This window comes from Falco cherrug, chromosome 4, assembly GCF_023634085.1.
Source record: "Falco cherrug isolate bFalChe1 chromosome 4, bFalChe1.pri, whole genome shotgun sequence".
In the NCBI taxonomy this organism is placed as follows: domain Eukaryota; kingdom Metazoa; phylum Chordata; class Aves; order Falconiformes; family Falconidae; genus Falco; species Falco cherrug.
The window spans coordinates 56,853,690-56,868,595 of record NC_073700.1 but is presented as its reverse complement, the minus strand read 5'-3'; the positions used below and the strand labels follow the sequence as shown (position 1 = coordinate 56,868,595).

At 39.5% G+C, this 14,906-nt stretch overlaps 1 protein-coding gene across 1 annotated transcript in view; it reads right to left on the bottom strand.

Annotated features, from left to right (window-relative positions):
• LOC102048956 (sodium channel protein type 5 subunit alpha-like) overlaps nucleotides 1-14,906 on the bottom strand; it is a 46,998-nt gene that overhangs the window by 17,599 nt on the left and 14,493 nt on the right. Inside the window, exons 7-17 of the mRNA XM_055709922.1 lie at nucleotides 13,976-14,197; nucleotides 11,495-11,552; nucleotides 10,694-10,835; nucleotides 10,001-10,198; nucleotides 8,512-8,691; nucleotides 7,527-7,928; nucleotides 6,669-6,795; nucleotides 4,464-4,702; nucleotides 3,920-4,120; nucleotides 2,780-3,133; nucleotides 639-1,076 (exon numbers count right to left, since the gene is read on the bottom strand). Coding sequence (XP_055565897.1) covers nucleotides 639-1,076; nucleotides 2,780-3,133; nucleotides 3,920-4,120; nucleotides 4,464-4,702; nucleotides 6,669-6,795; nucleotides 7,527-7,928; nucleotides 8,512-8,691; nucleotides 10,001-10,198; nucleotides 10,694-10,835; nucleotides 11,495-11,552; nucleotides 13,976-14,197 — 2,561 coding nt within the window. The remainder of the gene's footprint in view (nucleotides 1-638; nucleotides 1,077-2,779; nucleotides 3,134-3,919; nucleotides 4,121-4,463; nucleotides 4,703-6,668; nucleotides 6,796-7,526; nucleotides 7,929-8,511; nucleotides 8,692-10,000; nucleotides 10,199-10,693; nucleotides 10,836-11,494; nucleotides 11,553-13,975; nucleotides 14,198-14,906) is intronic.

The window sequence follows — 14,906 nt, the reverse complement described above, 5'->3', positions numbered from 1 at the left end:
CTAGGGTTCAAATAAAACAGAAAAATTCAGAGAATGTAAAGAAGTAGGATAATATATGTTATCACATAAGAAACATGACCTTAATAGGGCCACTCCATACTTAATCTTTCTAGCTTCTTCTCATTATTACATACTACACACAGCAAGGGCCAATGTAAAGAATGGGCCAGAGCTATACATCTGTGTCATTAGTCCATGATAATGTTCTTTATGCAGAACATACATTTTTGGTCTGTTATGTAAATAATGCCAAAAGTTGGCATTATCGACATAAATTTTTACATAAAAATTCCAAGTTCACCAAGGACTGCCACAATTATCTATGGACAATCTATGGACTATGTAATTACTTGTGTGTAACATACCATGTCAGTTAGGATTTCCTGCAGTGAGCCCAACAATTTTTGGTCTTTCTTTTAAGACCATGAAAGAGTCTTGATTTTGAAAGGCTCCAAGTGATAACTTACCCTTGCTCTAAACATTCATACTTTTGGTTCTAGTTCAAAATTTGGCAGCTCTCTAGAAACATATCAACATATGCCGCCCTGTTCTGCTAGAGACAGTCTTCTATCATGCATGCATCCCTCAATATATAGATATGATTCTACTGTTCCAACACAAAGAAAGAAATTAATTACCTGTTTGCTGTATTCTGTGTCTGTAAATGTGCTCAGTTTATCATCATCTTCAAAACCCTCACTCGTATCCTCTGCCTCAGCAATAGGGACACAAACAAATACATCGGGACTGGTAACAAAATCTTCAAGACCTGAGCATTTGTCCCCATATTTCTCAACCCATTCATTATTGTAATTCTCTTTACAATTTTTCTTTTCTTCACACTTAAACCCAAGTGGCTTCTGTGCAGGCAGTTTGATTTTCTTCCTGTGCACTCTTTTTACACGCATCAGCTTTCCACAGCAGGTGTCCCGTGTCACGCTCTTCATAAACTGAAATCCTTTGTGGATCCGAGCAAAGGCAATCCGAAGATTGTTCATCTCTCTGTCATCCTCTGCTGTCTGGAGACAATCAGTACTGAAGGAATTCAGCAGCAGCGCAATGAAAAGGTTGAGAACCTGAAAGTTATTGGAATAACAATAGAAGTAAAAGTCAGGAAAGCAACCTTCAGGAATCTGAATTCTAACTTTGGAGAGCAGAGACACTCTCAACGTTCAGTCTTACCGAGCAAACCGAAACAAGGTAATAATGAAAGGACTATGACTGACAACACAGCGCTCAATAAAGTGAATGTCTCCCTCAGAAAATTCAACCTGCCCCCAAAGGGTTACCTACAACAGTAGCTAAACCAGATCTGTGCATGCCAAATGCATTATTTGGCCAAAATAATTTCCTATTGTTTATAATAGTAACCAAGATCATGGTTATGGCTTGTCCGTGTAATAATGTCTCTTCCTACTTCCAAATGGAATTAAATCAGGCCTTTGCAGATCTACTTCCAAAATCCTGTGTGATCAGATTCAGGCCCAGCAATTCCATCAAAGCTGCAATACTGTCACAAAAATCAAAGTCAAGAGAAGTTCAAAGAGAAGTTTCCTCCCTGCTTTTGAGTACATTTAAACAGAAGAATTTATAAACCTCGCTTTCTTCCCCCCCCCCTTTTTTTTTGTTTTTGTTGTTTGTTTTTTTTTTTTAAGGGAAGATTTAATTTTTTTCCTAGTGCTTCAGTTTGGGATCCAGGTGTCTTAATTTTTATTGTGTCAGAACTGGGCAGATAGCACCCCCGAGTCATCCAGGGACCACAGGCAGTGGAGAGCATTAGTCCTCTGGAGGCCAATTCATCCCATCTGTCTTAGGTATTGACCTTAGACTGGAATAGATCTCACTCTCAGATACCTCTCTATTTCCTTTGCTAATAAAGCCTAGACAAGGAGCATAGGCTAAACACTTAATTGTTTGACAGTTAACGTTCTATGATATGAGTACCACTCACAACATTTCATGCTGAAATCAATCATTGTGGTGTAGAACAGATGGGACTTTAAACCCGGGGGGTTGGGATTCAGCCACAGAACAGATATTTCCCATAAAGGGCTGCCTAAAATTAATTCTCTTCAGCAGTTTCTCAAGTTACAGGAAGATTGGTATATGAATGATACTAAGAATGGCATGAGAAACAAAGCTAGTAAAGAAAAAAAGAAATTTTACTATTTGGGCATTAAGAAATCACAGAACAGGACCAGGAAGGCAATCAGTCCCTTCCACCCCAGCACGGGTGTGCGAGGCTGTGTAGGGTACACCACAGCAGCATCTAGCGCTTGGGTGTAAATGTCCTTAGAGGTGATTAAAGAAAATCCTGATTTCAGTGGTAGGAGTGTAGATTATGCCATTTGCTGATGAAGAATTCAATACTTGCACGAGATCTTAACAAAAAAAAAATAATTAAAAACATTGATTTCCACAGGCACTTAAGCACTTAGCTCCATTAATTCCAGCAGGTAAGCCATAAGCCTTACTGATTATTTATATCCAAATCCCTAGATGTGAAGAAACATAGTTTCCTGTATCATATTTACTGCAAAGATATTCCTTGTCACATTGCCACATGAAAAGGTCAAGTGATGCTGTGTGAAAAGCACACAAAATGAAAAAATATGGACAGCAGCTCAAAGGGAGAGGCAGAAGAGGCTTTTGCTGACTGTAACACACACAGGTAACTTTTCCACCTGTGTTTAGGGAAACTACCTTCTGTTGACAAAATGGCAATTAAGTAGATTCTACCATGGACAGGACAAAGAGTAGAAAACACTGGAAAACTCACCACTAAATTTCCTATCACCATGACCAGCAGAAAAACAAGCAGGCACAGTGGCTGTTCAGCAACCACCATGCAGTCCCACATGGTCTCGATCCATTCTCCACACAGAATTCGGAAAATGACGAGGAATGAGTGGAAAAAGTCCATCATGTGCCAGCGTGGCTTGCCATCTTTGTGTATTTTAAGGCTGTTCTCCCCATAGCTTCTCCCAAAAAGTTGCACCCCTACTATAGCAAAAATGAAAACGATGATTGCCAGGACGAGGGTCAGGTTACTCAGTGCTCCCAGGGAGTTACCAATTATTTTAATTAGAGTGTTTAAAGTTGGCCAGGACTTTGCCAGTTTGAAGACCCTCAGCTGTGTAGCAACATAAAACATAGTGTTAGACATCAGTAGAGATAACCCATCTTTGCACCATTCAGATCCTGCAAAAAACATTTTACAGATATTCTGAACTATTCCAGCAATGTAATATTTGTGCCACAGTGACCCTAATACTTTTTAAAGAATATTTGTAGGTAATAATTCTCTTTTTTTCGACTGGTCAGCATTGCAAACCTAAATTAACCACCTCATCAAGAACCAGGGCAGCTTAAGGTCCTGGTAAGCGTTTGGTCCCCACAGGTGGGTATCTGTACAACGCACTTGATGTAGATTATGGTATGTAACTTACATGTAACGCAAAGGACCAAAGCTGGGAGATCAGCTGCTATATTACTATAAAAGGAGTCTATCTTTTAGTAAAGAAAGCTAAATCAGTCCACAGTATACTATATGAATACCTAAATGTCATTTCATGTCTTCTAAGTATTGGGGTTTTTCTGTATTTGCACTCTGACACTTTTTCTCCTGTTTCCTGTGTTACTTTTTAATCTTTGGCACCAGCTTCATAACATGTCTACTCTGGAATATTTTTTCCTCTGAATATTTCTTAGTACATTCAAAAGAAATATATATGCCATTAAACTCCATATGTAGTCACAAGGAATTTAAGAGTGTATTTCCTATTCCTAGTGCCAAGATGAGGGGAAAAAATATATTAAAAAAAAAAAAATCCTGCATCCCAACCGCAAACAATAGAAGTATTCTCTATTATATTCACAACATGAAGTTTTATACAACTGAGTAAGCATAAGCCATTACCAGCCTGAAGGATCGTAAAACTGACAGGGTTCCTCCTTTTCGCCTTTCTTTCTTGCCTCTGTGTTTGGGTAAACTCAGTTCAATTAAACTCAGTGTGACAATTATACTGTCAAAAATATTCCAGGGCTGCTGAAAATAATGATAGGGATCTAGAGCGATGATTTTTAAGATCATTTCTGCAGTGAAGATTCCTGTAAAAACCTGTGACAAAGAAACAGTAGTATCAGCCTAATAGTAGCCATGGATTTATCTTATCTTTAGATCATGTTCCCACAAATAAAACTCAGGGACAGGTCAACAAACCCCATTTTTATGAACTTTTAATGCACTTTCAATTAAAATGAGAGGATTGGTTTCTGCCTTCTCAGGAATGTGTTAGAAGCCTATCAATAAAATCTGGGACTTGTCCATATTCAGGATTTAGAGCTTACAAGTGCAGAGTATACTAATCTTTAAGTTTTACAGTTGTTATTTATGTCTCAAGTGAAAACATCCATCAATCAATTCTTGGTATAAAATGTCACATAGCTGAGAATTTGCTTACCAAGTTGCCTACATTAAGCATCGATTTAAAATTATCTGACATATTGTTGTGCTCCAGCGCCATGAACAAAGTGTTCATCACAATGCAAACAGTGATAGTGAGATCAATAAAAGGATCCTTTATGAAAGCAGCCACTTTTTTCTTGATTCTCAACCAAAGCGGACAACAGTCCCAAATTAGATACTTTAAAGCAAAATCATTCAGGCATGGTGGACATCTCCGCTGAGATTCTTCAAGTTCTAAATGCAAAAGAAAATCCCACTATAATTAGACGGTTATCACTGAGCAAGAAGGTGAAATAACAACTTCAGGTATTCAAAAGACCAAAGAAAATGGAAACATCTCACACAAAGCCCCAAGGCTTCCCTGCACTTTCTACCATTCACAGAGTCCCTACATCAGCTAATAGACACAAAGACAAAATTCAGAGAAAACTGGATTCAAAACACATTCATGTGAATTTACTTCAAAAGCCTTTGCATCAGGTTTTATTTCCCCTAGACTCAGCCATGTACTACAGTCACCTAACTAAATGCAGATATTTATAATAGAGGCCACGCCGCAGCTTCTCACGCTCTTGTAGGCCAATATAACATCTAAGGTGCTTTTCACCTTATCCTTATGGAGATGTCTGGGACACTGGCTGCATCACACCCAACATCTTTGTTGTCTCCTGTGAGTCTCAAGAGAGCCTAGAGGGTCATTGACAGCCACGGGAATTCTGATTGTAGGTGAGGCAAATCCAATTTCAGGTGCCTGAAATGTGGCCCTAGGAAAGGCCATGCCTATCGTTTCCCAGCTGCTGCAAGTTGCCACACCTCTCCGTGTTCTGTAAGTAAAACATGGGATAGAAGCTGTTCTGGCTTTTTGTCATTTACATTCTTTTGGTCAAATATAAATTTCATAGCTTCTCGTTCTTCAACATTGGTATTAATGAGTCCTCCAAGATACTCTTGACCCTGCTGAAATCCTGTGCAAATTAATTGACAAACTGGACCTTACTTACAGCTAAATACAAGCACAGTAGGAATCATTAGTAATCTAGTTTTCAGGACCTGAGATATTTTCAGAGATAAATGAGCTGGATTTGGCTCACATCCTTTTCATAGTTGGACCTGTTCTTATTTCTTCCCATTGTTTAGTTTTCATTTCTCCTCCTCCAGGCTCAAGCCTCAGATTCCAACCTACACTACTTATTCCAGTGGGATCACCTCTGCTCAACTCCACTCCAGGTTTAGCTCTTGTCTTCGGTTCTTTTAGATCAAATAGCTTCTTCTTTACGTATCCAGCCTGGATCCAGCAGAACTGGTGCTCAGGTCCCAGCAAATACCCCTTCTGTTCCCCGTTCCGATGCCTGTTCTCAGGTTAATCCACAGCCACTTACAGCTATGAGTCCTGTTCCATCCCAGTTCACAGCTGAAGATGTGCAACCAACTCAGGTCTTAGATGAATTACACCACAAAGTGAGGCTCCACTCGATGTGTTGCAATTGTGATCCACCCAAGAATTTTTATTATTTTTTTTAATATATATATTTAAGAAAAGGGACCTCCCTGCCACAATGGTACCCTGATGCTAAATCCCATACTTGTGGCCCAAGAACTGGTGGTAAAGCTCTTCAACAGGGACAAACTAAAACGAAACAGGCTTTCCTCATCCTGAACAACTTAGGCAGAAATTCTTCAGCAAGATCTGCAACAAAACTATCAGTTATCAAAATAACTGTCAGCAATAAAACACCCTCTAAAAAAAATTCACATGGAAAGGTAAATTAAAGGAATAAAATAGTGAGGTTAAGTACTCGGAGACTAGGAATTGTCACAACTGGCTTTGCTTGTGTGATCTTGTTGCTGGATTCTGCATGCCTATGCCTCTGCCAGTGACATATCTCAAGCCACAGGGTCAGGATGAGAAAACAGCATCCCAGTCCTGCACCTCAGCTGCTAGAGAGATGCCTTCCACCAGCTCCCTACAAAACAAGATCTTACAATAGGCAAAGGATGCATTCCAGTGCCTAAAGACCATGTGATAAGACTTTTCTTTTTTTTTTTTTTTTTTTTTTTTTTAAAAAGAGCCACATTAACAATGAAATCCTAGCTACACACCTACAAACCTCTGTTAACTTTTAAGAAATGTATTAACATTTTGGTCTTTCATAGTAGCATTACCTCAGGACTGAAATAAGCATAATGAGGAACCACTTACCCTCCAAGACACTGGTAATGATGCTGACTGCACTTGCTGCCCTTTGTCTCTGAAGTGCCTCGTTAAAGTACTCCACTGACAGATGAGGAGGCAAATGCATCATGCCGCTCTCATCATTTACAGCTGGCTGCTTAAAGAAGTAAACATGATTAGGGAGATACCACGGGAATAAAATGAAGTAGGATGTGATGATGGGTAACTGCGAAAGTTAATAGGAACAATGACACGCAGCCAAATAAATGTACCTTTTTACAAGATGTAATAGATGCTGAGAATGAGGGTCCTACTCTTCAGCAATAATGTTGCGGTAAATGGATCCTGCAAGCGCATAACGGCAACAGGGCAAGCACAAACCTTGGAAATAAGTGTGCGAGGGGAAATAAGCCTAGGAAATATTCCAGAGACTAATGGAAAAGGGGAGAGGTGAGGGATAAACTGGCAGAAAAGCATCTCTACCCATTTGGGGAACTTACAGACAAAGGCTCTGCCTGATGCTAAAGGTGCTGCGAAGGAGAAAGAAATGGCAGGTACTGTTCAAAATATCCTCCTTGGACCAGGGTGTGGGATAAAAAGGCTCTCTGGTAATTTCTAATTCCAGCACTAGGAACCTTCCAAACTATGCTAGTAAAACTCGTGAAAAGCAGAAAAATAGGGTTTATAACAGGAATGCTGAAGTCTAGCTTTCAGGAACTCATCAGAGTATTAAAAAACACTCCCTAGTGACAACTTATGAACTCCCCACCTCACTATACTTCATTTCACACCACTGTTTGCCACTACACTGAAACTCTTAAGAAGAACCTGCCACTTACAGAGAAACCATGAAGAAGTATGTATTTAAAAAGATATCTTCCTTACCAGATCCCCCTTTCCTGGGTCTTCCATTACAGGCGGTAGCATTACTCCTTCAGAAGACACGGGCTCTAGACTGTGCACCCTGCTGCTCCCTCCTCCCATCACCGCAATCACCCCATTGCAGTCCTCCGTGTTAGCCCACTTGCTGCTCTGCAGGCAGCTGGGGGTAGCGGGGTGCGAGCCGTGGCTCAGTTGACTTTGCACGCTGGAGCGTCTTCCCATCTGCGTGACTGGCAGTGACCGACACTGGGCTTCGTGTTCCCCAGCACTGTGGGTTTCCTCATCACCCAAATCCATTCTGGAATCAACTTCTAAAGCAGGTATTTGGAAATTGAACACGCTCCCATGGCTAGGTCTGCATTTCGCCTGATTTGCGTTGGGACTGTACACCAGGTCACGGAAAGACTAAAATCCCAGGAAAAGGAATAAAGAGAGATTGGTATAATATGGTAGAGAAAATTTTAGGAAGCAATGACTGTTTGTGGAGTTTTGTAACATCTCCTATCAAACACCTCAAGTCCAAAACTCTTACTTGATTTAGATTTTTCAGGAAGGTTTACACCTAGATTTTAAAAGGCAGATAATAAAATCCTAGCAGCTGTAGCAGCTGGTTTTGTGCTAAGCTTTATATATATTCATATATATATATATATGTATTATATATATATTTATATTTTAAGTAAGACATTTTTAACAGAGAATCAGGCGTAAATAGTTAAATCTGATAGTAATTCACTTTTTTCTATTTCTCAGTGTCACAGAAAATGTAGTTTAACTGTTATAACTTTCCTTCCATCCTTCGTTTATAATATTTCCTTTTCAAATTAATTTTTACATATAATTCTTCCTCATCCTAAAAGGTTGTTTATTTTAAAGACTTGAGAGTGATCAGTGTTTGTAATAGGATTTGGTGTGTGCTTTCAAGCAAATTCTTTTAGTATTAAAATTGGAAAAGCTGTAAGGATTTCAGATTCAGATAATAGATTACCAACTTTCGTTGACTGTCTGTGGGCTGTGACTTGGGGACTTCTTCTTCTTCATCGTCTTCTATCCCCAAGGACTTATTTCTCTTTTTCCTGTTGCTTCTTTCTTTCATTTCTTTGGTAGACAGAGAAGAGGCTCCAAAGGAGCTAACCGACAGGATATCAATTCCTTTAATAGCCAATGACTGAAATTAAAACAAAAGCATGGACTCTGTTTTTGCTGGTACTTTGAATATAAGCAGAAAGAAAACACTTCTGTGCTCTGTGTTATTTCCTCTTAACAATTTCTGTTTCACAAGACTCATTAAAAATCTTCCAATGTGTGATAACACTAAAAGAAAGAGGAGAGAATTTCCCCAACATATGGAGCACTGAACAATTTTCTATTTGCAGTATGTTACATGATCGCATGTATTGGGCCTGCCAGGGGAAAAATAATCACATTATAACTCCTTTTCCTCCAAACGGCAGATTTGCTTACTATAAAAATACTCAGTTTGAAAATAATGCTGTAGGATATATCTTTTTCCCCAAATAAATGCTCAAACAGTATTAAAATTCTCTTTTTTTCATTGGGCATCCTTGGGAATGTATTTACACTGTGGCTGACTTTCCTTCCTGTACTGATTTTAGGACCATGTTTTCAAAACACAGGAGTATTTTGTTCCAGAAGCTTCTAAGCCATTTAAATTAACAAGAGACTTTTAGCTGAACTACAATATGTTTTGGCTCAGATGTTAATGCAGTTGATCACCCGAATTACTGCATATTACTCTGGTCAGCAGCCTGCAATGATAAAATAGAAGAAAAAATAATAATAATTAAAAAAACCAACTACATTCTCTTTTGGAAGCTGCTAGCTGATGGAATTTTACATTTTCCAGATTTTAAAACATTATTTTTCTTACAGTAACAGAAGCCTTTAATGCTCATTATCCACAACAAAAGTCATTGTTTCACAGGAACAATACACAACCAAACAAGGAATTGGTGCTGTAGCTCTAGGAATCACTGGGAATCAAGTTGTCACTTTCTCCTGTTCCTGTGAGTGACTACTACGATTACTCTACAACTAACTGAAAGGAGGTTGTAGGCAGGTGTGGGTTGGTCTCTTCTCCCAGAAAAGAAGTGACAGGACAAGAGGAAACAGCCTCAGGTTATGGCAGGGGAGGTCTGCATTAGATATTTGGAAAAATGTCTTCACTGAAAGGGTGGTCAAGCATTGGCACAGGCTGCCCAGGGAGGTGATGGAACAACCATCCATGGAGGTGTTTAAAAGCCACATAGATGCGGTGTTTAGCAACATGTTTAGTGATGGACTTGGCAGTCCTGGGTTAATGGTTTGACTTGATCTCAAAGGTCTTTTCCAACCTAAATGCTTCTGTGATTCTATGATTCTCCTATATATAGCTGCACACAAGGAGTGATGGTCTTTCTTATGTGACAGGCGACAGAACACTGAGACTAATGCTTTCAAGAAAATAATTTACATACCTCCTGCTCTTTCTGTAATAATTCCATGGCTTCCCGAAATTTCCTTTCCTTTGCCTCCGTTTCAGCAATGGTGGCCTTGTTCTGGTCTTCATATGCCATTGTTACTACAGCCAAAATCAAGTTGACTAGATAAAATGAGCCCAGAAAGATGACCAGCATGAAGAAGAATATATACACCTTCCCAGAAGCTCTGAGGGTCTGTAAGCAACACACCCCACAGATAAAAGTCACCATAATAAATACCAAATAGGCTTTCAATGTGTCTCTGAAATTCTTTAGAAGCATTCAGCTTCCTAGACACAATGCTTTAGGAAGCTTAAAGGGAAATGTACCTTCCTTCACCCTTCTTCCCTGTCTTTCTCCCTCTTCCTATACTATCATCTGTGAATCACTGATCGTATATCCCATGAGGATGACTGATTAGGCATCGTTATATTTTTGAAGTACAATACAGGACCCTTTTCATATTTTTTTTTAAGTCCCTAAACCAGCAGAGTGGCAGGTCTGTTGCACTTCAGCATCCCTTTCCTAGGAGTCATCCTAGGAAATGTGGGATGGGGGAAGGGAGGATGCAGGCTTGCTGAATTGCAGCTATTGCTTTAATTTGAGGTTTCTTGTCCTCTCTACATTTTTTCTGCTTCAGCTATTGCTCTCCCTAGAAGGCCAGTTCTGAACGATGCAGAAAGCTGGTACCTGCTGGTACAGACGCTCCCAGTAGTCCTGGGTCATCAGGCGGAACAAGGAAAGAAAAGCCCAGCCAAACGTATCAAAACTAGTGAAACCGTAATCAGGATTTGGCCCAATTTTCAAGCATGTATAGTTTGGAGGGCAGGTCCTAGAAGTAATAATAAAAAGTGGAGCTCTTTTAACTGTGCAAATTTCAAGGAAAACTTCAGCTTATGTGAGAGTTCTGATTATGCAGCTCTGAATTTCATTAGATTCCAAACCAGTTTTCTACTCCAGGTAGTATTTGCTACAGAAAGTGGGATAAAAAAAGCAGCACCCACAACCCAACAGCAAAGGAAGAAGACAGGCTGGAGCAGACCACCTACCCAGGACAAGTCCCTCATCACCAGTCCTCATCCCCTGCCCCAAGCAGCCACATCTCCCTCCTTGCCCAAATCCACCCTCCAAAATCCATCTTTTGTTTTTCCAGTTTAACATGCGTGAACCTTCACAGAGGACCATGTTTGTCCTGTGCTGTACCTGAGATCTTTTATGTTTTCAGTTCTCTCCTGTACCTCTGGGGAAGAGAAAGACAGCTCTTCTGGAAAGGCTCAGAGGAATTTAGATGTGAATAAGCCAGCTGCAGGTTCATGCTTCATTCCCTACAAGTATTGAACTATCTGACCATTTACTATATTTTGTTGTGTTCCTGTTTCTGTACTCAAGGAAAGCTTGGAATTTCTGCTTTTGTCTCGTACAACCGAGCAAATTTAAAAGCACTGACGCAGAGAAAACTTCCAAAGAAGAAATATTCTTAAGTGCACTTACCCAGCACCAGAACCACATAGCAAAATATCTGAGGTGCCCTCTTTCTTAGCAAAGTATGCTATAAAAAAGGGGGAGGAAAAAATTAAAACAAAGCACTTTCTAGCTTGAATCCTCTATCGTTTAATATGAGTAGCAATGAGTAATCAGTGACCTGTAAGTGTACGTGCACACACACAGACAGGTTTCCCATGCTCACAGTAGCTGCACCAGTTTGCAAGACACCCTGTCCTCTTCTGTAAACATGCATGTGTGTATGCACATGTTTGAGACTGAAGGCACTCCTTAAAACAGAATTTTTAAAAACACTATCACTTTGGCCATATCTGTATAAAGGAAATGAAGAGCTGGAGGGCACAGGCTCAAGCACAGTCCCTACAGGTTTGGTAATCTCTAGCACAAACTTTAGCACAGTTTTGGCCTGTAGCAATTAACCCTCTCCAGGACAGCTTACAAATATCTTTTAGGGTAGCATAGACCAGCTCTGTTTCCAATGAGCAACAAAAAACCCACCCTGTTTTGAGGAGGGAGATCGAGTATTTGGCTGTGTGGTTATACACCGTGGTGTGGCACTGCTCTGCTGAGCCAAATGGCAGGTCCTAACCCTGCTTAGCTGAGAAATACAGGTTTCTCCACTAGGATGCTGGAGCTGTGCCCTTTTTGACCTCTTCCCCTAATTCTCTTGGCATTAGTTACTTCGATGCCAAAGACGGAAAGTAACAGCTTTAGTGCTAATGCCTAATTAGCCCCATGAAGATTTGGGTTTATTATTTCAAAGGAGGTTTCATGTCTTCCTGGTGCTTCTCAAACCTCAGCTGTGCTCATCAGGTGTGTCAGCACGATTCAGAGCCAACGGGAATCTTTAGTATCAGCTGTATCATGCCACATAAATACACCAGAAAGGAATGAGTCACTATCTGGGCTACTTTCCACCCAAATTTTGTTCAGCTCTGCTACTGCCAGCTGACAAAAAGTCTTTGCAAGAAGGTTCAGTGACTGAGATTTAGAGAGTCATAATAACATATAGTTCTCCATGTTGGAGGTGGGAACTTCCCACAAAATCAGGACCAAAGCAGCCCATAAAAAGGTATACCAAAAGATCATTTAATAGGAAAGTGGAATTACAGTGCTACAAGTCCTAAATCCTGTAGGAAACTCATCTAGCTTTCATTAAACCTGTCTGGACCCTCCTATTCCTTCTACCGTCATTGCAAATCACCCTGCACACAAGATGTATGGCATAAGATGCGAACAAGAGAAAGCTTGTGAAGCAACATAGACTTTCAGTTTCTTGAGCCCTGCTTTCTCCAGGCCATTGCCTTTATACAGCTGTAATTTTCTTCATTTAAAAAAAAAAAAGAAGTAGATTTTTGTTTCCTGTTTCTTCAGCACAGAAAATTATTATTTTTAGCCAAAGTTTATGACATCCATGGTCTCTTGTGTAGTGTTCTAGTCACTGCCTGGTTTCCCTTGAAGTTTGCTTTCAATTATGATTTTTACAACTTTCTATATACGTAAATGACTTTGTTCTTATGTGTGGGGTTTTCTGTAGGTACAGGAGTTTCTTGCAAAACTTTTTTCTTCAAAAATATTTTATACAAAGACTTTCTTCCCCTGTAACATGAAGTTAATGAAGGAATCCTGTCTGCACAAATCTTCCACGCAGAGTGTATACGAACAGCAACCCTGTGTGGCATTTTTACGGATTTCAGCACTTCCCCTTGGAGAATGCTTTTCTCCCTGCATAACCACTGCTGTGTCGGAGCTCACTGCTGGGGATTGTCTTCAGCGATGAAGCTTGGGGTTTTTTTCTGGCGCAGACATTTGAGTGTATTTTTTCATGTATATTGATGCTTCTCCTTTAGCACAAGGCTTTTCCTTCCTGAATTGCACCTTATAATTGCTGTTTCTCTGAGAATGCTTTGGTGCATTTTCAGATCTCTGCTCTATGCTTCCATCACCAGCCTCAGTCAAGATATATACATGAAAGATGTATATTGTATATATCTTATATAAGACATAAAATAAGATACACATGATATGAAGAAGAAAGTAACTTTGACTTCTAAACAAATTCCTTTGTTTCAAGCCAGAGAGCAGTTCACTGGGCAGCAAAGTGAAGATGTTTGGAAGAGTAATTCACTGGGCAGTAAAACGAAGATGTAAGGACTCTTCAGCATGTAGTAAAAGGTGAACTTGGGGAATTACGCAGAGAATGAGCTAATGTGGATTTCAGTTACTGTCATATCATTCTGGGAAACAGAGCTGGATGTTACTGGAAAATTTGGGAGTGCTATTTCCTATAGTGAAGGGGTGCATTCCTGGATGTCTGTAAGCTGCTCTGGCAATCTGAAGGCTATTATCAGGTAGTAACTCCTCAAAATATTAATCATCAAAACATCAATATCATTTACAGCAGTGGTTATACATGCAGGCATAGGTGTCTATACTATCACCTAAAAATGAATTAAGGTGAAAAATTACCTGTATCGTTAGAAAATGCTTCATAGGATTCCCATGTTTTGTTAAGGAGATATGGTATTATATTGTGCTCTGTAGAGTTTGTAACACACTTATTTCTTAGATTGCCCTTAAAAAGCTGGAGGCCTATGAGGGCAAAGACACTCAGGCAGAAAACAGTCAGGATCATCACATTGGCAAGTTTCTTAACAGACTGGATAAGTGCCCCTACAATGATCTTGAGTCCTAGGGAGACAATATACAAAGGGAAAACGGGATGAAAAACTGAGATTCATATATCATACTTGATTAGATTAAACAATGTGTAATAATCAAAGTGCCACAAGTACTGGATAATATGTGGCAAATACACTTATGATGCTGAGATTCATATATCATACTCGATTACTGTTAAACAATCTGTAATAACCGAAGTGCCAACATTCCTGAATAACATGTGGCAAATACACTCGTGATGCATGTATAGTTTGTATGAGAGAGCGATTAATATGAGCAAAATATTATTTTTCCTCATTTGATTGACCCTACAATTTCCAGATGTTCCTTTAATCCTTGTGAATTATGTAAGCAAGGATCAGGAACCAGAGATAGTCTAGATTTTCTTATCCAATAAAAAGTAATATGCATAATTCAAATTAAATTTTCAACACTGGTAATCTGTGAATAAACTGGAAACAATTACAAATACTATCAAAAAGGCCAGAAAGAGGGAGGCAACCCATTGGTTCTTAATTTATATTTCATCATAAGAAATAATCCACTGACTTTATAACTAAGGGAAAAGTGAAAAGGAAACTGTTTTCTCAGAGGTGATTGAAGATGATTAATAGTTAGGTCCATTCAGTCACCAGAGATGTTTACGTTGAACCATAACACATAGACCAGCTATAAGAAAATTTTGTAGAACTGACATTTTAAAGTGTTAACAAAATCT